The sequence below is a fragment of the Gopherus evgoodei genome, chromosome 2 (assembly GCF_007399415.2).
Source record: "Gopherus evgoodei ecotype Sinaloan lineage chromosome 2, rGopEvg1_v1.p, whole genome shotgun sequence".
Lineage (NCBI taxonomy): Eukaryota > Metazoa > Chordata > Testudines > Testudinidae > Gopherus > Gopherus evgoodei.
Genome location: NC_044323.1, coordinates 1,165,974 through 1,193,962, shown reverse-complemented (window position 1 = coordinate 1,193,962; position 27,989 = coordinate 1,165,974). Strand labels below are relative to the sequence as shown.

Here is a 27,989-nt window from a genome sequence, read left to right as displayed (position 1 = left end):
CTCTCTCAGACATTCCATTGGTTCAGTACTGTCCCCAAGAAGGGAGTACCACCTGCTGAATCATTACGTAAGGATCCATGGGTCTAGAACCTGGGACAGCTGATGTTCCCACATCGCCGCTGGGAGGCCATGCAGCATTATATCCAAGAAGCACTGTGCGCATGAGGTGCAGCAGAAGTACTGTCCAAAAGGACCAGAGCGACAGCACCCTGTGGCCTTCTGATGGGCCTGTGCTCACTGTTCAACTCTGGGAAGTGCCCCAGGAAGTTGTGTGGGCAACCATGCAGACTTCTGGATTGCTGTGACTCTTGACCTGACCTCGCTTGTTGATCTCCATTTTCTGCCCCTAACACTTCTGATTCCAGTCTAGTAACTATCTCTGGTCTCTGACTCTGGCCTGACTCTTACCTACTGAGCCCAGATCTAATGATTACTCTGATCCCTGCTCACTGATCACCACCTCATGGCTGTTCTTGATTTGTGGAAACCAGCCCAGCTGCAACTGTTAGGCCAAACCACCTACACCCTCATCCCTTACACACTATTCAAAACGACCATTTAGGAAGTCAGAATTAAAACTGGCTTGAATAAGTCTGGATGGAGCACAATCCAGACTAGAACGTTCATACCAACAATTACTTAAGCTTTTTTTTTTTAACTCCACCATTCCTGTTCATTGAAGTACCACTGACTTAGCACACCTTACTTTAACTCTTTCCACACAAAGAAAAAATACTGGGCTTGTGCCCTTTTGATTGTGCATCTTTATGATGTATATAGTAGGCCAGCAAAGTTTTCGTCTACATCAGAAATTTAGGTCTTTACCCTGGGAGACTCTATGGCTGACTGGAGAACTGCATGATTTATGACACTAAAGAAATAAAAGATGATTAATTCAGAAAGGAATGGGTTTTTATTCACTCCTTTTAGAACTCTGTTCATTTTTTGTTTTTCTTAACCTTTTTTTTTAAAAAAAAGCATTGTTGCATGTAACTTGCCCAAGGTCTCAAATAGATGTAAAACACGAAGGCTCAGAACCCCACTCACAGAGTGCCGTAGAAACAGGATTTGCAACTGCCTCACAGTAGGAATTAAGTTTGTCTGTCTCTCTCTTGTAACAGGCTGCAGCAATTCTAGGGACAAAATGGCTGCTGTCACTGCAAAAAGGCAGAGCTCTTAGGCCAGGTTCCTACTTGGAAGGCTTTGCTGGTGTAAGAATACCGGTGTATTATACCAGCAAAGCACTCCTAGTATGGACAGCTTATACTGGCAAAATTGTGCTTTGGTTGGCATAAGTGACTGTATCCCTTCCAAGAGATATAACCTATAGTTAGAGCTAAGATTAGGTCATGGAAGTCACGGAATCCGTGACATTTTCTGTTTCAACCAGGGGATGGCGGGGCTGGAACTGTCAGCCAGCACGGGCCCCTGCTGCTTTCAGCTGCTACAGGGGGTGGGGGCCATGCAGCTCTCAGCCACTGGGGGGACCCCAGAGCTGTCAGCCGCAGTGGCGGTGGGTGCTGGACCTCCATCCCTCCTCTCCCGCAGCAGGGCTCCGGATCAGTCCCATGTTGTCAGAGTTATTTTTAACGAAAGACAGGGACAGGTCACAGGCTTCTGTAAATTTTTGTTTATTGCCCAAGACCTGTCCCTGTCTTTTTCTAAAAATAACCATGACAACATCTTAGCCTTACCTATAGTGGTAAAAGTGCACATTTGAAAGTATTACATTAGGGGCTTTTGCCAGCACAGCTTCGTGGGTCACAAATTACACCTCATCACACCCTTGACTGACATAAGTGTGCTAGCAGAGTGAAGCTATGAATTTTGTGGTGAAAACCTGGCATCAACACTTAAAGGGGCAGTACAGAACATCCAGTAGACACTAAAGTTTTATGGCAATACACAAAGGAGATGATCCAGCCCAAGGCTCTGGGTAACGAGTGCAGATGAACTTACTGCAATGAGAAATACAAGCAGATAATTTCTGAGCGTTTGGTTAGTTAGCGTTATTTTAATGAATCCTCTCTTTCTCCAGCTGCAGTCAAGTGTGCAGGAGTTCTCATGTGAGAGCCACTATAAGAAGCTTGATACCATCAGGGACACATCTGGATACATGATTCTGGGGACCAGAGCCAGAAGTAAGGGAAGATTTTCTCATTGAAAGAGGCAGAGAAATTGAAGATTTGGGCCATGTTCTCTGCGTTGTAAAAGGTCACTTGCCCCTCTTCGTAGTCCAAGTGAACTCGGATCTTCCTGGGCTTCTCGTCAAGTGAGAGATGGGTTGGAGGAAAAGTGAGAGCTGTGTATTGACGATCCCAGCCCAGACGTACAGCCCAGATCCCTTCCGTCTGAAGCACTGACGGCCTGTTTCTCTCCACAGACTCTCTGGCAGCCCCCACAGCCCAGCCGTCCCCATCTCCAACCTCCAGCTCCCAATAGTGTCTCCCTGTTGTGAATCCCTCAGATCCCAGGACACAGGGGCTCGACATGAACCTCTTGGGATTGGCAGGCACATCCAGCCGCCCCGCTCTGAGTTTCACACTTTTCCCATCCTCTGACAGGATGAGGTGGGGATTTGCTGTTTCCGGATCCAGAGTCACGTTGACTAGAGAATGATGCAGATAGAGAAAGAGAGAGAGAGAGAGAGAGAGAGACAATCAGAGAGAGGCAGAACCCATTTCTAGGTCAGTTCTGGAGCAAATCAGTGAATTTCCTTCCTCCAGAATTAAATGGAGTGGGGAAGGCAGGAGGAATATTCATGGTCTGAGCCAAGAACAGGAAAGACTCCTTCCACGGGAGCTAAATCAGGAATAAAACCATGGCCGGCATGTGACTCACGCATTTGGGGAGGCTAGGTGTGAGCACCAGAAATGAGAGGGGCTACTGACACCCAGACCATGGCCCCACCCCCTGCTCCACCCCAAGGCCCATCCCTGCTCAGCCTCCTCCCCCTGAGGCCCTGCCAACACTCCACCTCCCTTTGCCCCAGGTCTCACTCCCACTCGGCCCCCTCCCCCGAGTTCCCTGCCTGCTCCTGCCTCTTTGCCCCCTCCTCTGATGCCTCCCCTGCCCGCTGCTCATACTTCTTCAGCCCCTCCCCTCGGGCCTCCCCTGCCTGCAGAGGAGCAATGGGGGAGCCTCGGGGAAGGCGGCAGAAAGGCACAATCGGCAGGGTCCTCGCGGGAAGAGGTGGGACCTCGGGAGGAAGAGGCGGGGCAAAGGCAGGAAGAAGAGCAGCGTGGGTGGGCAACAGGGGAAGAGGACGAGCGGGAGTGGAGCCTCAAGGAGGAGCACAAGTGGTGTTATGGCCCAGGCGCCCTTTCGGCAGTGGCGATGCTCCAAAGACGGCAGCCACTGCACCTCCAGAGGGAAGTGCACTGAATCTTGTTCGGGGAGGTTTAGCCTTCCCTGGCCTCTTATATTCGCCACCCATAATTAAACCACATGGATGAAATCCTGGACCCATTGAAACTAATGGGAGTTTTGCCATTGACATCAGCAGAGCTAGGATTTAACCCCATGAATGCAATTGGCTTTAGCTTCAGCTGATTGTACGTTGGACCATTTCCAGTCCACTTTGGATTCTAATTGTTACCCCACAGCCCAGATGTACATGGGACTCGTCTCAATTTCTGTTTCAACCCTGACATGGCAGTGAGAGACACAGGTGCAGTGAGCTCCCCAATGACTTTCGGTGCTGTGCTTTTCAGGAGAGAAGCATGTTTTTATGCCATAATGGTGGAAGCTGTGCTAGCGACAGTTCAGCGGAAGCACCATTTCCTTGACCAGCGTGGACAGGGATTTTTATAAGCAGGGATATGCATGTATCCCTGGCTTTTTTGGGGTGGTAATGGAGGGAGATGTTAAGAATCCCAACCTAGATCTAAATTCTGGGGCTGTCTCCTGTTGCTGCCATGGCCTTAACCAAACCCCTGGTTCCAAATATTTTTTAATTTAAGGGTGTCGCATATCCAGATCAGGCCTATTTCTATTTCTAACTGGACTAGTATACACCTCTACACAGACTCTATACGGGATGTAGATCCTTATCTACTCTGGTTTAGGAGAAGATGGTAGAACATCATGTTTAAAAAACACTGTTGCTGCTACAGCGGTTTCAGTTCTACTGTGGACAGGGCGTAAATACTAAGGAGTCAGCAAAGGTAACAGTTCTCAGGATTACAGAAAGAGGCCTGTTCTTAACTTGGGTCAGCTCATGGGTTACAACAGCAGTGAAGACGTGGCAACTGAGCTTGTATCTCAGGTTAGCAGCTTGCACTAAAGCCCACAGGTATAGAGGAGCCAGGGCTTACAGTCAGTCTTAATAAAACTCAGCCGCTGCTAACTCCAAGGTAGTTTCTATAAAGCAGTGACCACCTCCTCATTGGCCTACCATTACTTGGCCATCTTATGTTTATATAATCCAGCCCTTTCACCTCAGTCCTATTTCGTACTTATCATTACATTTACGGTTCCTCAGCCCCTCCTTTTAAACCACTATTCCAGCAACAACTAACACAGTCACAGGATGGCACTTGCATGCCTTCAGTGTTCATATAGCTGGTGGAGACAATCTCTTCTAATAGTGAAAACCTCTCTTTGGTCTCAGCTGCCTCTTCTCCCAGAAAATCCAGAGGGAGCAGCGATGGTCTGAACCAAAATTGTGGATCAGAGCACCCTTGAACTTTGTTTACATTATGACTCTGGATCCCAATCCAAAAGTGCCTTTGAGGATATGTGAGTTGTTTCTTTAAGAGCCGAGTTCAACAAAGTGCTTAAGCACGTGCATAACTTCAACCACCTACATTGTCCTGTTAAAGTTACACATGTTTAATACCTTGCTGAATCTGAGCCAGAAGGGAGAAGCAGAGAGGGACGGTGTAGCTTTAGAGCTTATACTGTTCTGAATAACGTTTCCTGTTCAGTGTTAGAAGACAGCAAGTTTCTGGGATTCTTTACCATTGTCACAGAACAATGCTGGGCATGTATTTCTATAACAGGTCTAATCACAACCCAGATCTGAGCTCTCGCCAGTTTGCTGTGTTCTAAATCCACATCCAGACCTTGTGGCCTACGCCCACCTCTGTAATGGAGAAGTACCGTTCTAGCTCCTCATTTTAGAAAACCTTTGCCTCTTATTTGTTCCCAGCAGTGACAGAAACATACCTTTTTCTTTATCCAGCTGAGCTCGCAGATCCTCTAGATGAAGAAAAAGGAGACAGGAGAGGGATGAAATCTCATGCACACCAGTTCTCATAGCACTATTCCAGATGTGCTATCAGCACCAAATCCTGAGTATAAAGTGGTTTGAATTTGTGCAAAATGTCACAGTCTCACACGGATCTGGCCTCCCATCAGTCATTCATCATATCCAACAATGGCATTGCACACCCTTCAGCCATGTCACCAGGAAGGATGAAATCACCACAGCACACCGAGTTCTCTAACATTCCAGAGATATGCAAAGGGACACATACCATGACCCTACCTGGGGCCACCTGTGCAGCCGCCCCAGAGATTCATGGATTTGCAGGACTGAGCCAGATTTTTGAACTTTGCTACATGGTGCCTGGTGTGATGCCATCACCCATGGTCACTCTGGCTGGTGCGACAATCCCTAGTAGGCTAGGGGTGTGTGTGTGTGTGTCTTTTCCTGCTGGTCTTTGTAGCACTGTGGTAGTAGCATAATTGTCTCTAGTTAGAGGAGACGGAAGTCAAAATTTGGAACACCCCTCTGCCCCACTCCCCAAGTACACCCCATGGCTCCCTTCCTCCCAGCTCCTGCCGAGTGCTCTGTTATATCACCTCCCAAACTTGTGGATTCCCCTCTCTGCCCCTTCACGTACAGCAAACACATTTAGTTCCCAGAACCCTCTACACTGGCTGCAGTGAGACTTCACAGGACTCAAGAGTGGATGGAGACTCATAGGTGCCAACAAGACATGACAGAGTAGAACCAATGGCAGACGCACTTCTGTACAAGGAATCAGCTGGCAGAGATTTTGTAGCTGAAGATGGTTCAGGAGTGGTGAGGAAGAAAGCTAAGGTCCAGTGAGAGATGTGGTGGGGACCCATAATGACAAAAAACAGATGAGAAAGAGCGAGATGGGGGAGGGGGACAGAGGCAAAGGAGCAACAGCGTATGGGGCACCATGAACCAGACAATGGGGTAGAAGAGAGAAACAATGGGTCCCTGGGGAGACAGGACTGGAGACATCACGCACAAGGTCACTTTGTTTTACCTTTGAACATGGCCAGCACCCCTGTTACAAGGTTATTATTTTCAGAGAAGTCGCTGACTCTCTTCTTCAGCACAGGAGAAACTGGCTCTGGAGTTGGGACCTTCACACACTCACACCTAGGAAAACACACATATCCTGAGGTCTGGTCTACGCCTAAAATTTAGGTCAATGTACCTTCATCACGCAGAGCTGTGAAAAATTTCACGCTCTGTGCAATGCAGTTAGGTTGACCTAACCCCCACTGTGGATGCACAAGATCGATGGAAGAATTCTTCCAACAGCCTCGCTACCACCTCGTGAAGGGCTGAATTTACTACAGTGATGGAAACCCTCTTGCGTTGCTTTAGTCAGTGTCTATGCTCCAGCGGTGCTGCAGCTGCGCTTGTCGTGTAGACACACCCTCAGAGCATTCACCCAGCGGTCTAATCCCGAACTCTCCACCTGCCCAGAAAGCTTAAAGACCTCAGCCTGCTGAGCCCATCAACACTCTAACAGGGACAAGGCTTCTAATCCGCATGGCAATTAGAGAAATAGGAAGGGCAGCAATTATACTGGTTAGCAAGTACAAAGAGAACCTTACTGCCCGCCTTTGAACTATCATTGTTAGTCAGATTACAGAGATGTCCAGATAAAATTAGGACCTCTTTGGGTTGGAAGCAGCACAAACTCACAGGAAGAGACAATCCCTTTCCTGAAGGGGTTATAGTCTTAACTAGACAAAAGCACAGGGAGGGGAAGTGACTGCCCCAGGTCACCCAGCAGGTCAGTAGCAGAGCTAGGACTAGAACTCGGCTCTCCCAATGCCTGGTTTAGTGCCCTGTCCACAGGGGAGTTAACACCTCATTTTACACAAGGAGAAAGAAAGGTACTTAGAGGCTGAAAGCCTGATTTTTCAGAGCTGCTGAGCAGCCACAGCTCTCAATGACTTCAGCTGGCTATAGGGGACTTGCCTGACACCGCTCTGTCTCACCAAATGCAGAGGAGCCATTTAGTATTATTTTTAAAATGTAAAATGAAACCAAAAAAAAGTTGAGATTTTATCAAAGTACCATTCCCCTGGCAACCAAAACTCAGCCCCTTTGTACCAGTGACAGTTATATTAAATACAAAACATCCCACAGCTGCTCCATGTTGGGAAGCTGGGTCTTCAGGAGTGTTTCCAAGACTTTTCTGAGCACACTATGGTGGGAGGGAGAATGAGAATGAGCCCAGAAGGTACCTGCTCAAGGTGCTGCCAATGTCCTAGAAGGGAAAGAAAACAGATGCTCAGGTCATGTGCCACAAGAAAGGAGGGTTGAATGCGTCTTCCTGCTATACTAGGACAAGTCAAGGGGGCTATGCTGCTGAATCCAGCCCACTATGTTTTCTGCTGGGGGGATGAATCTGTGTTTGCAGTTTGAGTCTCATCTGCAGGTCTCCACAATGGGAAACATTAAATTTCTGGTAACTTAGGCCCTTATCCTGCAATTGACTCCACGTGGTCAGATGCCTGCCCATCAGTGGGACTCTATGAAGGCAAAGGGGTCTGCCTGCATGGGTTTCACTGCAGGATCAGCACCAAAGTCAGAAGTAAAAGGGAGGCTTTGTTTGATTCCCAAGGATGGATCCCTCATCTTCTCATCTCCATAGCACCTCTTTCCCTTCCTCTTCCCACCTCATCAAGATAAGACTCCTCCAACCATTCCAGCCTCTTGCGGCAAGTGACGTAGGACCACCCACCTCTTCCCCCGCCTCATATATCAAGAAGCACAGAAGCCTTGCGCTCACCCTCTCTTTCAGTCATGACATCATTGAGGCCACCTCCCTGCATGCAGCCCCTCTGGGCTCCTTCCCAATTCTTCTCCACAGTCAGCCTCAGATACCCAAGTGCAATGTGTCCCTACTCTGGAAGTGAAGGCCAGGGGACTTCCTCAAACGGTGGGATTGGTTCCTCCTACAAGTCCTGACCTGACCCATCTCCCAGCAGCCAGAAATCTTCCTTTCATGCCTGCCTACATAGCGACCTACTGGCTTTCTCTGAACCCAGGAAATGAGCCAGTTCCCAGGTGACAGCCCAGGTGGGAATTAAACAGTTAAACATTAAACTTTTGGACACCACATACTTTCTGAAGCCCCAGAGACTGTTTGGAGTTTCTCCTCATGGGTAATTTTTCCTCTATTTCTATTCAAGATCATTCAGAGGAAGAAACGCTCCCTCTGTTTACATATAATCCAGAGATGCACTGACACTGTATAGTTCAGTATTTCAATTTTATAGTCAGTATTTCAGTTATACCAGGAGCTCTGAGTCCTGGACTCCAGTATCCCATAGCTGGGCTTCAATATCTCAGGAGTCTTTCCTCTTTGCACAGGGTCACGGGGTATGTACCGTGCAGCCTCACCTTAAGGAATTCTGTCGCTGGCTGGGAACATTTCCTTTGTATCTCGCTGATCAGTTCGTTGAGTAGTAACTTTTTCTCTGACACTTTGGTGACATATTCATGCCGCCTCTTTAAAATCTCCTCATCTAGCATTTCCAGCTGCGCCAGAAGAAGGCACTGTTGTTCACTCAAAAACTCATGCAATTGCTCAAATTCCGACAAAATCTTCCGTCTCTCCAATTCTGTCTGTCTCTGCAGGGAACAGATATAAAGAGGGGAGAGGCATGTTGGTATTACAGGTGAAGTCTTTTCACTCTCCATAAATCCTTGTGTGTATGGATGTGGCAGGTGAGACAGAGTTGGGGATTGGAAGAATAAACCTTACAGTGAGAAAGAAGGACAAAAGAGTCTAAGGGATAGGAGCTTGAGAAGTGGAGTAAATCATAACTGAGCCAGTGGAGAAGACAGCAGGAAGAGTAGTAGAGAAGCTACTGGAGATGACAAGAGGACCTGGTGCATGTTGTTGAAGGATATGAAGTGGTGGTAGGACAGAAGAAATGGAGCTGAGAGGTTAGGGAGGAAGCAGTGTTTAGAGAAGAGAAGGTCAAGTGCTTGGCCATTTTGTCAAAAAGGAGATCCAAAATAGGGCTGAAGGTCAAAGGAGAAGAGGAGGGGGAGGCTAAGAGATTGGGCTGGACATCAGTATGGAAGCTGAAGTCCCCAAGGGTGAGGGTGGGGATTGTGAAGAGAGGAAGAGCCAGGACTCAAAGTCAAAGAAGGTGACCAGGGAGGCATGAGGGGGGGTCAGTGGTTGAGAGTAGAGGAGGCCATCATGGGGGAAAAGTGTCTATTGAAGCTGTGTCAGAAGGGACATCTGATTTTATGTGGGTGCCAGGAGATGAAGAGGTCATGGCAAACCAACTTTTTTGGAGATGGAGTGAGCCTTCCAGGGAGAGCAAGAGAAGGAAAAGAGGGAGGTTGTGAATGAGGGCTGAGAGTGAAAGAGAAGATCCAGAGGGACAGAGGTGGTGACAGGGATGGGGGTGGAAGGCAGGGAGTGTGGGGATAGAGGGAGGACCTGGGTTAGGGCAGATATCATCAGAGGCGAGGCAGAAGCAGTGGAAAGGAGATGTAGATTTGTGGGGAGAAGGGGGGAAGGAGGGCAGTGAGGGTAAAGGAGAGCTAGCAGTAGCAGTAGAAAGTGGAGGTTAAAAGGGATATGGAGACAGTGGGAGAGGAGGGAGGGAATAACAGATACATTAGTAGAAGATCAAGATCAGTTGGGAAGTGATCTGCTAACCAGAACGAGAATACAGCTGTAACCAACACGGTTTGCAATGAATAGCTCTGCCAGCTCTATGGACCCCAGAGAGAGCGGCATGTTACTCATGAGGGGGTGTAGTCCACACTGTCTGCTCATGCAACAGCCAAGTGCAAAACAGGCTCGTATTACTGCCATGTTACTAAGGTCGTGTCTATATGGCGGGTTAGTGCACAGCAAGCTCAGGTGTAAATCTACCAGCTTGTGTGCGGTAACTGGCCCTGTGACCCTGCCTGATAGTTCCCTAGTGAACTGTTTGAAACTGCAGGGTAGTGGCAGTGTTGTCAATGGCCTGGTGCGAACCCACTTGTCATGTGAACACCCAGTGGGTGCTCTAGCACTGCTGCGATGAGGCCCATATAAACAGGTAGGTAGGTAGTTACCAGCAGCTCGTCGCTTTTCTCTTCTCCATATGGTTCAAATTCTTCTCTCTTCTTTTGTAAGAAACACAAATTGCTCTGAAGCTTTTCCTGGAAAGAAATATGGATTCGATGATGTCCATGTTTTATTTTACACAGTATGCAGCAGTATTATGGGTGGTTACATCAGCTCTACACATGTGCAAAGCTCCCTTATGGAGCAACAGTAGCAGCTCTATAGTTAAGGCCAGCTCCCCGTTACAAGTCCAGTTTTCAAGCCCTCCTTGAACATCCCCTAAAAGGAGCCAAACAACTCAGGCAAGGAGTTTTAAAGTTATTGTGTCTGAAACTTCAGTTTACTTGTTGAAAAAAAATCCTAACTTTTTGGCCAATAATATTTCTAAAATGTTTGACATGGAAACTCCAAAGATGTTTTGTGGATCTTACCGAGAAGGGCATGCTGCTATCTGGGGGCTGAGTGAGCGAGGAGGGGTTTGAAAAGATGTAAACACTTGTTTTTACATTAATAAAATGGACCCATATAGTTACTGGCATGTCAAATTCATTGTACTCTCAGTCATACTTTTAGTCTGGTGGAGACTTGCAAGAGTCAGTAAGAGAAGTTTAAAACCAATATAATGCACAGTTTTAAAGTTTGAATTCTCCAGATAATAAACATTTACGATGTTATCTGTTGTTATCCCTTTTGTTGCAAATGTTCGAAGACTAGCTACAGTGTAACTTGCATGGGGTGACTGCAAGTGAAGGAGGAATATCTGGCATGAATGAAGCGTCTTCATGCTTCAACTAGTTACTGCTGAGCTTTTGAGGGAGAAGAACCCTATTGAGAGTATAAAAAATAAAATCACAGTGAATGAACAACAATACCTAGCTCTTCTATGCATTTTCTGAGTGGTAGGTAAATTCCACTGAAATATACTGTCACCCTTACAAACCCTAAGAAAGGTTTTGTTTGTGAATTTCCCTACATGACACACAGCTGTGTCGATAGCTCTTTTCCACCAGAACTATCAGCATTCACAGTTTACAAACCAGTCCAAGAAGAGTCTCAATGAGTAGAAGACTCAAGCCAGAACCTGAGCAAGAAGGGGTTAGAAGACAAGCAGCAGGATCAGTGAGCCAGATCCAAATTTGTCTGCTCATACAGCGTCCATTTCTGTGCTGACCTCTCCTCTGGCTTCTCAGCAGGACAGGCAGGGCCCTGGGGAGTGGGGGGAGAGGGCAGTTGGGGGTATAGGGCATGATGGGCAGTGAGTTCCAGGGGGATTGGGGAGCTGGGGGGTATAACACACGATGGGCAGTGAGTTCTTGTGGGGGTGGAGTGGGGAGCTGGGGGGTATAACACACGATGGGCAGTGAGTTCCGGGGGGGGGAGCAGCTGGGGGTTATAGGGCATGATGGGCAGTGAGTTCCGGAGGGGGGGGAGAGGGAGAGCTGGAGGGTATAGGGCAGGATGGCCAATGAGTTCTGAGGGGGAGGAAGAGCAGGGGTTCTAGGGCATGATGGGCAGTGAGTTCCAGGGGGAGTGGGGAGCTGGGGGGTATAAGACAGGATGGGCAGTGAGTTCCAGGGGAGGGAGAGCTGGGGATTATAGGGCAGGATGGGCAGTGAGTTTGGGGGAGGGGGAGGAGGGAGAGCTGGGGGGTATAGGGCACAATAGACAGTGAGTTCTGGGGGGGGAGTGGGGAGCTGGGGGTTCAAGATGAGCAGTGAGTTCTGGAGGGGGGAGTGGGGAGCTGGGTGTTCACAATAGGCAGTGATTTTGGGGGGGCGGGAGTGGGGAGCTAGGGGTTCACAATGGGCAGTGAGTTCCGGGGGGGGGAGTGGGGAGCTGGGGGTTATAGGGCACGATGGGCAGTGAGTTCTGGGGGGGGAGTGGGGAGCTAGGGGTTCACGATGGGCAGTAAGTTCTGGGGGGGGAGTGGGGAGCTGGGGGTATAGGGCACAACAGACAGTGAGTTCTGGGGGGGGAGTGGGGAGCTGGGGGTTATAGGGCACGATGGGCAGTGAGTTCTGGGGGGGGAGTGGGGAGCTGGGGGTTCACGATGGGCAGTGAGTTTGGGAGGGAGTGAGGAGCTGGGGGTTCACGATGGGCAGTGAGTTTGGGGGGGAGTGGGGAGCTAGGGGTTCACGATGGGCAGTGAGTTTGGGGGGGAGTGGGGAGCTAGGGGTTCAAGATGGGCAGTGAGTTTGGGGGGGGAGTGGGGAGCTAAGGGTTCACGATGGGCAGTGAGTTTAGGGGGGAGTGGGGAGCTAAGGGTTCATGACGGGCAGTGAGTTTGGGGGGGAGTGGGGAGCTGGGGGTTCATGATGGGCCGTGAGTTCTCGGGGGGGGGAGAGCGGGGAGCTGGGGTTATAGGGCACGATGGGCAGTGAGTTTTGGGGGGAGTGGGGAGCTGGGGGTTCATGATGGGTAGTGAGTTCTGGGGGGGGAGAGCGGGGAGCTGGGCGTTATAGGGCATGATGGGCAGTGAGTTCCCAGGGCGGGGCGGGGTGGGAGGCAGAGAGTCTGACCTTCCCTTGACCTGGCTCGCTTACTGGAATGAGCTTCTCCTCCGCCCCAATTAAATGGCAAAACTTCCACTGACTTGGGCTGAGCCGGGACCAGCTTCTCTTCGCAGACATTTCACAGTGTCAGGTTTCCTACCTTATAGGCCTGCGCTGCCTCCTCTATGGGCGCCACGGCGTGGTCCCTGTGCCCCCGGGACTCCCTGCATACCAGGCAGATTGGGCTCTGGTCTTGTTCGCAGAAGAGCTTCAAAGGTTCCTTGTGCTCCTTGCACACAATCTCTCGCGCTTTCTTTGCTGCTTCGACACCGAGCTGCACAGCTATTTCCACCATGTTTGCCAGCTGCCTGTTGGGCCTGAAGTTTCTTGGCTGGATTGTCTTCCTGCACTGAGGACAGGAGAGGTTTCGCGATGATTCCTTGCAGTACTCACGGATACATGCCCCACAGAAATTGTGGCTGCACTCTGTGATCACTGGATCTTTAAAAGAGTCCAGGCAGATGGGACAAGTGGCTTCATTCTGGAGATTTTCAGTCAGATTCGCAGCAGCCTGAGCCATGAGTCTTTTCTCCAGGAAACAGACGCTAAATGAGTTTCACTTTCATCCGCTCAACAGTGGGTTTGACAGGGGAGGGTGTGGATTCCCTCCTCCCCTGGCTTTGTGCCCTGAAAGTCCTTTGCCTTGCAAGCTCCTAAGTCACAGCCTAGAGCAGTGAGACTCAGGGCTCAGTAGCTGAGGAACCAAATTAGTGATCAACATTGCCCAAAAGAGTCACAGGGGTGTGAATTCACTCTTTCATTCATTATACTGCTCTATATTCATATTAAAACAGTCTGGCAGGGGAAATATTTAGTTTATATATGTATAATTCTGATAGCAAATATGTTAATAACTTAGTGCAAGTTAATAGCATAATTGGTTAATGAAATAGTAAAAGCATCCTGATTGGTTAATAATTAAATCACAGTGTTTTCATATCATGTGCTGCAAAGAGTCACAGGAGACACATTTAAGAGCCGATTGCAGCTCTCGAGCTTTGGTCTGAGCATCATTGTCCTGGAGGGTCAATACTGGTGCCTGGAGGAAAGACACGCACACCTACACCCTTCCCCAGGAGCAAGAGAAATGTTCTTGTGCAGAAAACAGGAGTGTTGCAGACCTGTCAGTTTAGATGAAGGAGTCTCTTGGGATTAAGGACTCAAAATCAGCAGGTCTATGGTAACATTTTCAAAAGTGCCTAAGTGACTTAGGTGCCTAAGGGTAGATCTCCACTGCAAAAACCCCTCCCATGGCAGTGAGTCCCAGAACTTGGGTCAATTGACTCAGGCTTGTGCTAGGGGGCTAAAAATAGCAGTGTAGACATCCCTGCTCCAGCTGGAGCCTGGGCTCTGAAACTGTCAAAGCCTGGGGCTCAGCCCAAGCGGGAACATCTAGACTGTTATTTTGACCCTCATAATGTGAGCCCTGTGAGTCTGAGCCAGTTGACATGGGCTCTAAGATGGGCTCCCATGGGTTCTTTTAGATGTATCCTAGGTCCCATTTTCAAAAATATAATGGGATTTATTTATGTAAGTCACTTCAGAGTTTTTGAAAATGTTTCTCCTATGCTTTACACCAGCCTCTGTCCTCACCCTCTGTCTTGGGAAAGTCACTTCACTGCTTTTTGCCTCAGTTTCCCCTTTTTGTAAAAAAACGAGGAAAATACTAACTAACCTCAGAGAGGTTTGAGGGGTGTAACATATCAGTGTTTGCAAAGGAGCTTGAGATCCTGAGAAGGCAGGTGCTAGATAAGAGCAAAGCAGTCTTAAACAAGATCTCTGCTGAGGCAGCAAACTGCATCTGGTTCAGTGATGAAGTGAAGGTAGCAATTAGAAATAAAAACCAATATGTAACATATGGGAAAAGGGGAAATAGATAGCAATCAACAGATATTAGAAATCAGGATTTGTAGAAAATTGATAAAGGAAGCTGAAGACATCAGGGAAAAATCCATGGCTGGCATGGCTAAGGGTAATAAGTGAGAGGTTTTCTAATTGTGTTAGAAATGAAAGAAATCCTAGCACTGGTATAGGCCCATTACATGATGGAGATGGTAACACTGTTGATAGTGATGCAGAAAAGGATAAATATTTGTGTTCTGTATTTGGAAAGGAGCAGGCTGATGTACTCAATCACAAGAAGATGATGAAGTACTTTCCAGTCTGTTAGTAATCAAAGAGGATATTAAACAACATCTCCTAGGGATAAACATTTTTAAATCAGCAGGCCTGAACCCAAGAACCCTGAAAGAGTTGACTGAGGAGATCTCTGATATTAGCACACCCCGTTTAGCCCTGGCACAGGCAATGCTGGTACAAGTCTCCTGCACCTTAGCCCTGGCTGGAGGAACACCTCCGCAGGTGGGAGGGCCTTGCCAGCTTGCAGGTCTGTCAAGGTGGCCACTCCTGCTGCTTGTGCTAGCGTTGATTACAGGTTTCGGCCCAGCTCTCGGCTCAGCCCAGAGGATGAACAGGGGTCCAAGTAACAGGGGGACAGCAGCTTCCTTGCTACGTGTGGAAGGAAATCTCCTTGGCTCTGGCTTAGCGGAACTCAGCTCCTCTCAGGGCTGGTGTAAGGGAGTTTTGTGCCCTAGGTGAAACTTCCACCTTGCGCCATCCCCCCCAGCTAACCCCACCCACCGCCCCCCTGTGGCAGCTAACCACATCCATGCACCCCTCCCACTCGAGGACCCCCCCCCACGGCAGCTAACCCCACCTGCCGTGGCAGCTAACCCACCCCCCCACCTGGAGAGCTCCCCTCACAGCAGACACCCCCCCTTGAAAGCCCCCCCTCCACGGCAGCTAACCCCGCCCGGGGAGCCCCCACCTCAGAAGCTAACCCTGCCCCCCTCCGTGGCAGCTAACCCCACCCACCATGGCAGCTAACCCTGCCCAGGGAGCCCCCCCCCAGAAGCTAACCCTGCCCCCCTCCACGGCAGCTAACCCCACCCGGGGAGCCCCCACCTCAGAAGCTAACCCCGCCCCCCTCCGTGGCAGCTAACCCCACCCACCATAGCAGCTAACCCTGCCTCCCTCTGTGGCAGCTAACCCTGCCCAGGGAGACCCCCCCAGAAGCTAACCCTGCCCCCCTCTGTGGCAGCTAACCCTGCCCGGGGAGCCCCCCCCAGAAGCTAACCCCGCTTCCCTCTGTGGCAGCTAACCCTGCCCGGGAGCCCCCCCCCAGAAGCTAACCCCGACCCCTCTGTGACAGCTAACCCTGCCCGGGGAGCCCCCGCCAGAAGCTAACCTCGCCCCCCTCTGTGGCAGCTAACCCTGCCTGGGAGCGCCCCCCAGAAGCTAACCCCGACCCCTCTGTGGCAGCTAAACCTGCCCGGGGAGCCCCCGCCAGAAGCTAACCTCGCCCCCCTCTGTGGCAGCTAACCCTGCCCAGGGAGCTCCCCCTCAGAAGCTAACCCCGCCCACCATTGCAGCTAATCCTGCCTGGGGAGCCCCCCCTCAGAAGCTAACCTCGCCCCCATCTGTAACAGCTAACTCTGCCCAGGGAGACCCACCCAGAAGCTAACCCCGCCCACCATGGCAGCTAACCCTGCCCAGGGAGCCTGCCCCAGCTCTCCTCCCCTAAGCACGCCGGCACTGCTCTAATTCTTCTCCCCTCTCAGGCTTGCTCCACTGATTGGAGGAGACTTAGAGCGGGGGCTGTATGCTCAGCAGAGTGGAGGTGATCTGGGGCAGGGAGCGGTTCCCCTGTGCGCTCCCCTGTTACTGCGGGCAGCCCTCTTCACGCCTCCCCCCCTCGCCCCAGCTCACCTCCACTCCACCTCCTCGCCCGAGGGGACTTTTAGGTGCCCCCAACCACTAGGTGCCCCAGGCGGCCGCCTAGTTTGCCTAAGTGGTTGCACTGGCCCTGGCTCCTCTCCTCACTGGGAACCAGCAGCAGGAGGAGCTGGGATGTTTCTGGGGCACAGATGGAGCAGCAGCAGCAGCACCCGTCAGAGGGAAAAAAGAGTCCACCCATGTCTGACTCCTCCAACAGAAGATCTGTCCCCTGCCACCCTAACCAACTTGCCAGCTCCCCCTCCTCTGGAAAAGAGGGGAAAAGGAGTCACTCCTCTTACCACTTCCATCCATCCTCCAGGCCCCCAAGGGAGGACAGCCAAATTCAGAAGCTTGCTGGGGCCCTGTGTGAGTGACAGCCTGTCTAGGGGTGGGGGCCCAGAGCACTGCACATGTGCTCCTGGGACGCCCACACGGCCAGCCTTCAGCTCAGGCCTCCTTTGGACATGAACTCCTTCCTCAGGCATGTTGCCTCTTGTCCCCATTCCCTTCCTCTTGCTGTGTCCCATCACCGCAAGCTGCCACAATGCCACTTTGATGCATAACACTGAGACCTGTCATGGCAGCTTCTGAAAGAGGTGATCACACTCCTAGTTTAATCTACTTCTCCACTGTGGCTACATACCTAATGGATCTAGGCTGGGACCATCAAACAGTGTGGCCAATCCCAAGCATTCAGAAATCATGAATCAGGTGCCAAAAAATCATGATAGTTATATTAATATTATATTTTAAATCAGTCTCTTCCATGGCACTTTTCATCAGGAGAGCTCAAAGCGCTTCACAATCTTTTATGTATTTATCTTCATGACACATCAGTGAGGTAGGGCAGTGCTATTATCCCCATTTTACAGATGGGAAACTGAGGCACAGAGAGGCCAAGTAACTTCCCTAAGGTCACACAGGAAGTCTGTGGCACAGTCTAAAAAATTAAGTCCTTTTTATTTGTCTTCTGTTTTCTGAGCCTTTAAGTTACACTTGCTTCATGTTTTCAAGCTTTTCCCTGCAACCAGGAGGGCTAGAAACTTACATTAAAAAACAAACAAACATTTGCACCTATTCTCTTGATTCCAGCAGCTGAAGCTCTAGAAAAACCACCAAATATTGCAAGATTTATAACAGAATTGCACAAGATAGCAACACTGATTCACATAGCAACTCCTAAGCAACCATCATGGGTGCTGGAATGATGTTTATAGTGGGGGTGCTGGGAGCCATTGAAACAAACTGTAAACCCCTTCAAGCCAGGTGTTGCTGCAGCACACCCTCCCCCTGCACCCCTAGTTCCAGTACCTACAGCAACCATCACATAGTAATAATTCCCTTAACATAAGAACTGGGTCAGACCAAAGGTCCATCTAGCTGTGTCCTGTCTTCCGACAGTGGCCAATGCCAGGTGCCCCAGAGGGAATGAGCAGAGCAGTTAATCATCAAGTGATCATCTCCTGTTACCCATTCCCAGCTTCTGGCAAACAGAGGCTAGAGACAGCATCCCTGCCCATGCTGGGTAATAGGCATTGATGGACCTATCCTTCATGAATGTATCTAGTTCTTTTTTGAACCCTGTTATGGTCTCGGCCTTCACAACATCCTCTGGCAAGAAGTTCCACAGGTTGACTGTGTGTTGTGTGAAGAAATATTTCCTTTTGTTTGTTTTAAACCTGCTGCCTATCTGTTTCATTTTGTGACCCCTAGTTCTTGTGTTATGAGAAGGAGTAAACATCACTTCCTTATCTACTTTCTCCACACCAGTCATGATTTTATAGACCTCAATCATATCTCCTCTTTGCCATCTCTTTTCCAAGCTGAAAAGTCCCAGTCTTATTAATCTGCCTTCATACGGAAGCCGTTCCATTCCCCTAATTATTTTTGTTGCCCTTCCATACTGGCCTCTGCTGGATTTTAACTGCTGACCAAGGGGTGAGACTGTTTAGCTCATTTTGGATCTACTGATTCCTCCTGCATGTGTCGCTTTGTATTTTGTTTCTGATTTTGATGCAGAACATTTGAGACAACATGGAAAAATGGAATAGACTAAACTATTGAAATACCATGGTCTGTACTATGCAGGAGATCAGGCTTAATGCTCATAATGAGCCCTTCTGATGTTAAAATCTATGGGTACATGTACACTGCAGCTGGGACATGCTTCTCAGCACGGGTAAGCTTTAGCAGCCAGGGATAGTTCAGGTGGCAGTCTGGACTTGTCACCTGAGTACATACCCAGGGGGTCTGCATGGATTTATCTTGCGCTACCCTGAGTATTATTAGCACACTAGATCGAGCTGAGCTAGTCCATCTCTGTCTATGCCAAGCTGCAGTGTAGATATACCCTACGTAGATATGAAATAGCTGTTCGTCCATGTCTATAATTTCCTTGTCTCCTGAAGCACCAGGAATAGTTCAGACCACAAATCTCTCCCGGGCAGCCTGAAATATACCATTTGTATATAAATAATTGTAAAATCAAGTTAAACAAATACACACAGTTGATTGTCTTCTGCAGTAATGAAGGGAACTAACCAAAGGTGGAATTAACTGAACTCGATAACATCCAGATGATGATCAACTTGTGTTACACAGAGACACGGATAAAAGGGAGCTGCAAATACTGGAGAGACAAGGTGGGCGAGGTAGTACCTTTCATTGAACCAACTTCTGTTGGTGGGAGAAATATCACCTCACCTACCTTGTCCCTCTACTATCCTGGGACCAACATGGCTACAACCACACTGCAAACATAGATACAAATATTCCCACTTGTGGAATCGTCCTTCAATAGCCTATACGAACAATTCTTTATTAGAGGCTGTGCAGCTAAAATGTATGTCTCAAGGCTGCAATCCAGGAGGGCGCTGTTCCTGTTACAAACGAGTGACACACAGGACTGCTGGCAAGAGACTGATTTTTATTTCCTAGTCCCAACCTAGTACAAAACAGAATCCCCTGCCCCATGACAAGTGCCAGTATCTGCTGCTTTCAGTGGTGCTGTTAATCTTCCTATTTTTTCCTTTTGAAACTCAAATGCAAATAAAACATAATACTGTCCCAAAACAACCACCGCCAGCTAATACAGCCAGCTAGTAAACTTACAGTCTAGATGGGGGTCAGAGCAGACAAATTATATCAGGCACTACTCTTACACTACTCACTGCCCAGATGGATGGTATTGACCATGCATAGCATGGCGTCCTCTGTACAGAATCCAGTCACACACAACAACTTCATTCCTTTAATCCCAACATTAAATGCTTGGAAGTTCCTGGCCTTTCACTAGCTGGCCATCCATCTAGAATCCCTCTCTCGAGCTGCTGTCATAATTTGTCTTATTCTGGTGACAGTTTTATTTTCCAGAAGTAGGAAGCAGCTGAGACATATTTACTTCATACTCCTGCAGCTCCAGGCTTTCATAATTTATAGGCACTCCCGAAAGCATGTCCACTATGAAAAGCTCCTGGCGAGGCCTGTATTTTATATTTAACACATCCTCTGGCAATTTCGTGATCGTTTCCAGAAGCGAAGGCAGTGCTTTCCTCCATAGCTTCCTGGCCCTCAGCAGCTGCACTTTGGATGAATTGGAAAGGACACAATAAGGTGTTGTGGAAGCTGAAAGAGAGAAGACTGTGGTAATCAGGACTGGAGACTAGTGGCGCACAGACGAGAGTTTCAGATGATGGGATAGAACAGAAAGGTTTTTAAACATTTATTGAATATGATGAAAGAAAAAGCAATATTTAGGCACGGTCTGGATGAGCAGAAAAGTGAAATATGAGGGGCCCAAAATCACCCAAAAATGTTTCTGCAATATTTCATAGAGACGTTTTTCACCAGTTTTGCACAGCTCTACCAGACTGTGACGCTTTCTGTCAGATGAGCACCGACCTCCAGATTACATCAGAGAAATCATCTTTTCATAAAACCAGCAAAGAGTCCTGTGGCACCTTATAGACTAACCGACGTATTGGAGCATGCATCCGACAAAGTGGGTATTCACCCATGAAAGCTCATGCTCCAATACGTCGGTTAGTCTATAAGGTGCCACAGGACTCTTCCCGCTGCTTTTACAAATCCAGACTAACACGGCTACCCCTCTGATACTTGACATCTTTTCATAATTATTATTTGTAAGGTGGTAGTACCCAGAGGCTGGAGGCCGGAGCAGAGCCACACTATGCATGGGGCTATGCAAACACAGACAGAGAGTCCATGCCCCAAAGAGCTTACAATCTAATTAGAAAGAAAACGTAAGTATAAAAAAACGATACGAGGGAAGATGGAGAAGCGGGGATGAGGGGAACAATAAGATCACATGGTCATGCACATTACATTCAACATGGGCAAACAGAGGACAGTACAAACTAGTAATATATATTCTTGGTACTTCAAAAGGGCAAATTTTCCCTAGACTAAAGGAAATTGGTTGTGATGAGAAATTTGAAGAAAAATTGAGAGTTCTTTAAGAAGAGTTTATTAGGTGGCCAAAAAGCCACAATTCTACAATCAAAAAGATGACGACTTTGGCTAAAAGGCCATCCTGGTTCAGGGTGAATTGAGGGCATCAATTAGAAATAAAAAATAATACACACTATAACAAATGGGGAAAAAAGGGGACTGGATAGCAATCAATGCAAATTAGAAGTTATGAAGTGTAGAAAATTGATAAGGGAAGCTGGAAACATCCAGAGCTGACATGAATCAGGACAATAAGAAGGAGTTTTTTAAGTGTATTAAGAACAAAAGAAATCCAACAATAGTATAGGCCATTACTAGATAGAGATGGTAAAATGGCTAATAATAATGCAGAAAAGGCAGAAGTGTTCAATAAATATTTCTGTTTTGTATTTGGAAAGAAGCAGGATGATGTACTCATATGATATGAGGATGATGGAGTACTTTCCAATCCATTAGTAACCAAAGAGGATGTTAAACAATATCTCCCAGGGATAAATATTTTAAAATCAGCGGGCCTCAATAACTTGCACCCAAGAGACCTAAGTCTGGTCCGCTGATGTTAATTTTTAATAAATCTTGAAATATCAGCAAAATTCCAGAAGTCTGAGGAGTGGTGATGTTGTGTCAATATTCAAAAAAAGCAAGTGGGATGACCTGGGGCACTACAGGCCAGGTAGCCTAATGTCAATCTTAGATAAAATAATGGAAAAGCTGATACAGGATTCAGTTGATAAAGAATTAAATGATAGCAATATAATTAATTCCAGTCAAGATGGATTTATGGAAAATAGGTCTTGTTAAAAAACACAATATTATTTTTTGATGTGATTACATGTTTGGTTGACAAAGATAATTCTAAATATAATAGACTTTTGTGAGGGGGTTGACTTAGTGCCACATGACGTTCTGATTACAAAATTAGCACTGTACAATAGCACTAAAACACCAGTTAAAAGGATTAAGAACTAGCAAGCTGACAGAGCTCACAAAGTAGTTGTCAATGGTGAATCATCATCACTGAAGGGGAGTGTTTCTAGTGGGGCTATCTAGGGATTGGCACTAGGCCCAGTGCTATTTAACACATTCATCGGGGGTTCACAGGAAGGACAAGATCCCTCTATAATGATTCAAATACATCAAAGAAACAATAAGAGCTGTGAGACTGTGGCCGCCTGGACCCTTTGAGGGAATGGAGGTGCAGCTCCTTCACCTTCTCCGGGGTGCAGTGTGTGTCTGTAGTGTTTCTTCCCCTCCATTCTCTGCCAGGAGCTGTGAAGGGGTGATGGCTCCAGGGGTGGTTTCTCTGAGTCCCTGTGGAAGCGGTTTCCCCTCCGTGAGGGAAGCGAGGAGGGAGTTTGGGGCAGGACAACTGTATTGTCTATTGTGACAGAGCCAGGCCACTGGGGTACAGGAGTCTGGTAGAGGGCAAATATACTGGTCACCGGCTGAGTAGTTTTCTATTTCCTGAGTGACCAGAGCAGGGGCTGTACTAGAGTAACCAGGAACCTGCTAGAATCAATTCAGGCAGACAAGCTGATTTAGAACACCTGCCGCCAACCAAGGCAGGCTAATCAGGGCACCTGGGTTTAAAAAGGAGCTCACCCCAGTCAGGGACAGGGAAGCCAGAGGAGAGGAAGTGTGTGTGAGGAGCTGGGAACAAGAGGCACAAGAAGCTGAGAGTGAGAGGCTGTGCTGCTGGAGGACTAAGGAGTACAAGTGTTATCAGACACCAGGAGGAAGGTCCTGCGGTGAGGATAAAGAAGGTGTTTGGAGGAGGCCATGGGGAAGTAGCCCAGGGAGTTGTAGCTGTTATGCAGCTGTTACAGGAGGTACTATAGACAGCTGCAATCCACAGGGCCCTGGGCTGGAACCTGGAGTAGAGGGTGGGCCCGGGTTCCCCCCAAACTTCCCAACTCCTGATCAGACACAGGAGAAGATGACCCAGACTGTGGGGAAGATCACTGAAGTGAGCAAATCTGCCAATAAGTGCAGAACCCACCAAGGTAGAGGAGGAACTTTGTCACACTATGGTCTAGTCTACACTACCATGCACAGATGCAGCAGCGCTGCTGTTGTGCGTATGGCGAAGATGCACTGTGTAATGGGACAGCACTTGCCTGTCAGCATAATTACTCCACCTCAATGAGAGGAGGGACTATGTTGGCAGGAAAGTGTCTCCCACCGACATAGCAGGGTGTTGACAGTGCTTTAAATTGATGTAACTTGTGTTGCTCGGGAGGGGAGGGGGGGGGACTTTTCATGTCCCTGGGCAATGTACGTTACATTGACCTAAGTGGTAGAGTAGATGAGCCCTATGTCTGGGCCCTTTGGTGGGTTCTCTGGTGTTTGGCGAGGGAGTCTTTCCGCCGGAAGCGTTTCCCGCACTCTGAGCAGGTGTAGGGCCGCTCATCCGTATGGATCCGGAGGTGAGACATCATCTGCTGCTTCTGCCGGAAGCATTTCTCACACTCTGGGCAGGCATAGGGCCTCTCGCCCGTGTGGATTCTCTGGTGTCTCTTCAGCTTCTGCTTCTCCCTGAAGCTGAATGGGCACTCGGGGCAGCGGAAGGGCCTCTCATCCCTGTGGATTCTCTGGTGTGTGGTCAGCTCCTGCCTGCGCCGGAAGCTCTTCCCACAGAGAGGGCAGCTGTAGGGTCGCTCCCCGGTGTGGATCCGGCGGTGCGGAATCAGCTGCTGCCGCTGTCTGAAGTACCTCCCACAGTCGGCACACTGGTAGGGCCGCTCACTGGTGGCGTGCTCTCGCCGGTGCTCTTGGAGGTCGTGCCTGTGAGCGAAGACATCCTTGCACTTGGGGCAGGGGAAGACCCGCCCTTTGGCCTGGCTCCCCTCAGAGCCTCCCTCTCCCACATGGGTTTTCTGGTGGACCCTGAGCGCCTGCTTCCAGCGGAAGTTCTTGGAGCACTGCGTGCAGGGGAAGGGCCGCTCTCCCGTGTGGATCCGGCTGTGCGACACCAGCTGCTGCTTCTGCCGGAAGCTCTTGCCACAGGTGGTGCAGGGGTACGGTCGCTCCCCTCTGTGCATCTTCTTGTGGGTGCAGAGATTGGCAGTCTGGCTGAACCTCTTCCCACAGTAAAGGCAGAGGTAGGGCTTTTCCCCTGTGTGGATCCTCTGGTGCCTCTTGAGGTCCTGCTGTAGCCGGAAGCACCTCCCACACACTTGGCACTTGCGTGGATCCTTTATCTCGTGGACGCTGTGCTTGTGTCTGCTAAGGTCTCTCTCTCCTTTGAAGCTCACTTCACATATGTGACACGTAGGTGGGCTCTGGCTCATCTTCGGTCTCTCCTGCGCAGGGAGCCTCGGAGGTTCCTGGTCACCCCTTTCACAGTCCCTTGGGGTATCTGGCTCACTCCTCTCCGAGATCTCCTGCAGCCTCAGCGACCTGCACTGCCTTTGGCAAGTTTCTTCCTGCTCTGGACTCTGGAAAACTCTCTCTTCTGACCCACTCGGTAAAGTCCTTTGTGGCTCCAAGTTCTCAGGCCCTTCCTCCTGCTGCTGCTCCTCAGTTCTGCTCAGGCCTGCATCCTCTGGAGAAGAGAACCCAGACATTACTTCGTGTTTTACTCCTACGCAGTGGGGAAGGGGTTTCTATGGCAGAATCATCTCATCCGCAATGACAGGGGATACTCCTAAAAATCGGACACTCCTACAAAAATCAGTTGTGAACAGATGCTTAACACAATTAATATTAATGACAAGGGGGAAAGATCTTGGGCCAAAATAGGGAGAGAAGAGGTTAAAAAATATTTGGATTTTAGATGCATTTAAGTCAGCAGGGCCTGATGAAATTCACCCTAAGGCAGAGGTGCCCAAACTGTGGGATGCACCCCCCTAGGGGAACAAGGAGGAAAATTCAGGGGAGCAGCAGGGCCCAGGCCAGCCCTCACGGGGGGGCAGGGAGGGTGCACCGCCCAGCCCTGCTCCGCTCCTAGCTCTGCTCCAGCCCCGCCACCAGCCACAGCCCTGGCTCCTGGCCCCACGCCCGGCCGTGGTGCTGTACCCGGCCTTGGCCCCGCTCCTGGTCCCAGACCCACCCTCCACTGCGGTCCCAATCTCAGCCCCCTTACCCCTGTCCGCATACCCCACCCTGGGAGCCGTGGCCTCGCTCCCGGCCCTGGCTCCAGGGGGGTGGACAGAGGCAAAGGGGGGTGCAACCCTGAAAAGTGTGGGGACCACTACCCTAGGGTACTTAAGGAACCAGTTGAAGCACTCTCTGAAACATTAGGGATTATCTTTGAGATCTCATGGAGGATGGTGAGGACTCAGAGGACTGGAGAAAGGCAAACATCGTACCTTTAAAAAGCGGGGAAAGGAGGGCCTGGGGAACTATAGACCAGTCAGCCTAACAGTGGAAAAAATTATTAAACAATCAGTTTGTTCAAACCTAGAGGATAACAATGTAAGTAACAACCAGTATGGATTTGTCAAGAACAAATCATGTCAAACTAATCTAATTTCCTTCTTTGGTAGGGTAGTTGAGCTAGTGGACAGGAGAGACGCAGTAGATGTGATATGCCTTGACGTCAGTAAGGCTTTTGACACAGTCCCACATGACATTCTCATATGCAAATGAGGGAAATGTTGTATAGATGAAATTACCATAAGGCGGGTGCACCACTGGCTGCTAAACTGAACTCAAAGAGTAGTTATCAATCATTCGCTGTCAAAGTGGGAGGATCTATGAAGTGGGGTCTGCAAGGGGCTGTTCTGGGTCTGTACTAATCAATAATTTTATTAAATGACTTCGATAATAGAGTAGTGAATATGCTTCTAAAATTTACAGATGAACTCAGGCTGGGAGGGGTTGCAAGCACTTTGGAGGACAGGATTAGAATTCAAAATGATGGTGATAAATTGAAGAACTGGTCTGAAAGCAGAGAGATGGCATTCAGTGAAGAGAAGTGCAAAGGACTACACTGAGGAAGGAAAAATCAAATGCACCAATCCAAAATGGCAAATAATTGGCTAAGTAGCACTACTGAACAGGGTCGTGCAGTTATAGTGGATCACAAATTGAATATGATTCAACAATATGACACAGTTGCAAAAAAGGCTAATTTCATTATGGGGTGTATTAGCAAGAATGTCGTATGTAAGACATGGGAGGTAATTGTTCCCTCTATTCAGTACGGATGAGGTCTCAGTTGGAGCATTGTGTCCAGTTCTGGGTGCCACACTCAAGGACAAATTGGAGAGAGTCCAGAGCAGAGCAACAAAGATGATAAAACATTTAGAAAAACCTGGCCTATGAGGAAAGGTTGAAAGAACTGGGTATGTTTAATCTAGAGAAGAAGTCTGGGAGGCAGGGGGTGGGGGAAACTGATAACAGTCTTCAAATATGTTAAGAGTTGTCAGAGAATGGTGACCAATTGTTCTGCATGTGCCCCGAGGGTAGGACAAGAAGTAATTAGCTTAGTTTCTACAAGGGAGATTTAGGTTGGCTGTGAGGGAAATGTTTCTAATTCTTAGGACAGTTAAGCACTAGAACAGGTTATGAAGGGAGGCTGTGGAATCCCTGTCACTGCAGGTTTTTACGAACAGGTTGGACAGACCCCTGTCAGGTTTACCTGGTCCTGCCTTAGCATAGGGTGGCTGGAATAGATAATCTCCCAAGGTTCCATCCAGCCCTACATTGCTATGATCCTCAGGCACTTACTGCTTTGGTTGGAGCCCTGCCCTAGGGTAACGTTTTGAGAGAGGTATGGGAAGGGTTGGAGAGTTCTGGAGAGCCTGGGAGTGGAGACAATAGGTGAAATTCAGTGGAGCTGCACCAGCAGGGACTTGGTTTAACCCTTGAGACAGAACATAAAAGGCTGCCATTTTTAGGACTTCTGAAAGGCAAGCAGGAGGTGATCATGCCAGTGCTTGGGGAGGGGCGGAGGGGTCTGACACTGCACTGGGAAGTAGGATTGGTTGGGATTCTGACCTGGAGCAAGATTTCTGTCCAACCCCACTATTAATCCTGGGAGTGTGCTGCCTGTTGCCAGCTCCCCAGCTTGACCCTGGGCCCAAGAGTTAGCTAGTGGAGGGGATGAGCTGGCCATGCGTGTTTGTGGTTTGACACTTGCCAGAACAGCCCTGCTTACGAAAACCATGTGGGAGAGAGACTGGGGCAGCAGCCTGCGACAGTGGCACCTGCCCCAGCTCTGGGGTCTATCGTCAGAACTTGTGGATCTAAAGGCAGAGGAGGTTATAACTACTCACCCAGTGAGGTGCATTCCAGCCTCTCTCTTTCCTCCTGCTGATCCACGACCCATGGCTCTTCCCCTTGTTCGATCCGGGATAAAACGTCAGGCTTGGTGTCTGCATGGCCTGTTTGTGGGGATGCAGATCAGAGGATGTAATAGTTTGGATTGCCACCATGGGATGCTTGTTACAAAGCCGTGTGAATGGTCTGACACCAGTTCCCTCCCTTCGCTAAAAGCATTGTGTATTATGAATGGATTTAAAGCATAGAGATCAAGGTATTCCCACTTCCACCATCCAGCTGCTCCTTAGAAATGGATGCACCCTCAGCAGTAAGATCCCAATTATGTCTCTCCTCTGCCCTTAAATCACTCTCAAAAATCAAACTTTCTGATTACAGCCCAGGCCTCCAACGCAAGTTTGAGGCCAGTCCTCTGAACGACGGGCTTGCAGAAAGCTGTGGCTGCAGCTAGCTTGGCATATGTAGCTTGAGACCATTATACCTTTGTTTTCCTTCACGTTTTTAAGACCTCTGCCTCTCTGCGGGGGAGGCAGCCATTTTGCTGTCAGAGTTCCTGCAGCTGGTTATAGAGGAGAACAGTTGCAAACACTTTGCTCTTTCATGGAGACTTTTTCTTGTTGCTGTTTTCCTTTAATCTAAAATACACATCATTTTGGATTAAAAC

The 27,989-nt window shown here is 48.9% G+C and overlaps 2 protein-coding genes across 3 annotated transcripts in view; both read right to left on the bottom strand.

Moving 5' to 3' along the window:
- Positions 1 to 938: 938 nt before the first annotated feature.
- LOC115645302 (E3 ubiquitin-protein ligase TRIM39-like) lies at positions 939 to 13,620 on the bottom strand. Of its 2 annotated transcripts, none has more exons than XM_030549732.1 (7): positions 12,954 to 13,620; positions 10,310 to 10,396; positions 8,627 to 8,830; positions 7,465 to 7,487; positions 6,246 to 6,361; positions 5,170 to 5,202; positions 939 to 2,608 (listed from the first exon to the last, which is right to left on the bottom strand). In XM_030549732.1, exons 1-7 carry the CDS (start codon positions 13,371 to 13,373, stop codon positions 2,097 to 2,099), a joined length of 1,395 nt encoding a protein of 464 aa, XP_030405592.1. In that variant the 5' UTR covers positions 13,374 to 13,620; the 3' UTR covers positions 939 to 2,096. The 2 variants fall into 2 exon arrangements, with proteins under 2 accessions (XP_030405592.1, XP_030405591.1); XM_030549731.1 differs by having other exon boundaries at positions 8,627 to 8,857; positions 12,954 to 13,618.
- A 9,435-nt stretch (positions 13,621 to 23,055) lies between these two features.
- Positions 23,056 to 27,989, bottom strand: part of LOC115647271 — a 46,307-nt gene continuing 41,373 nt past the window's right edge. The window contains exons 16-17 of the mRNA XM_030554174.1: positions 27,322 to 27,429; positions 23,056 to 24,644 (exon numbers count right to left, since the gene is read on the bottom strand). Coding sequence (XP_030410034.1) covers positions 23,413 to 24,644; positions 27,322 to 27,429 — 1,340 coding nt within the window. The 3' untranslated portion in view covers positions 23,056 to 23,412. The remainder of the gene's footprint in view (positions 24,645 to 27,321; positions 27,430 to 27,989) is intronic.

Bases quoted from the DNA above. Each gene is read 5' to 3' on its own strand.
- LOC115645302 (XM_030549731.1), bottom strand. From the start codon at position 13,373: ATGGCTCAGGCTGCTGCGAATCTGACTGAAAATCTCCAGAATGAAGCC. The intron at 10,397-12,953 runs GTAGGAAACCTG...ATTTCTTTCCAG, and splicing joins AGGCAGCGCAGGCCTATAAG to GAAAAGCTTCAGAGCAATTT. The intron at 2,609-5,169 runs GTATGTTTCTGT...ATCATTCTCTAG, and splicing joins TCAGCTGGATAAAGAAAAAG to TCAACGTGACTCTGGATCCG.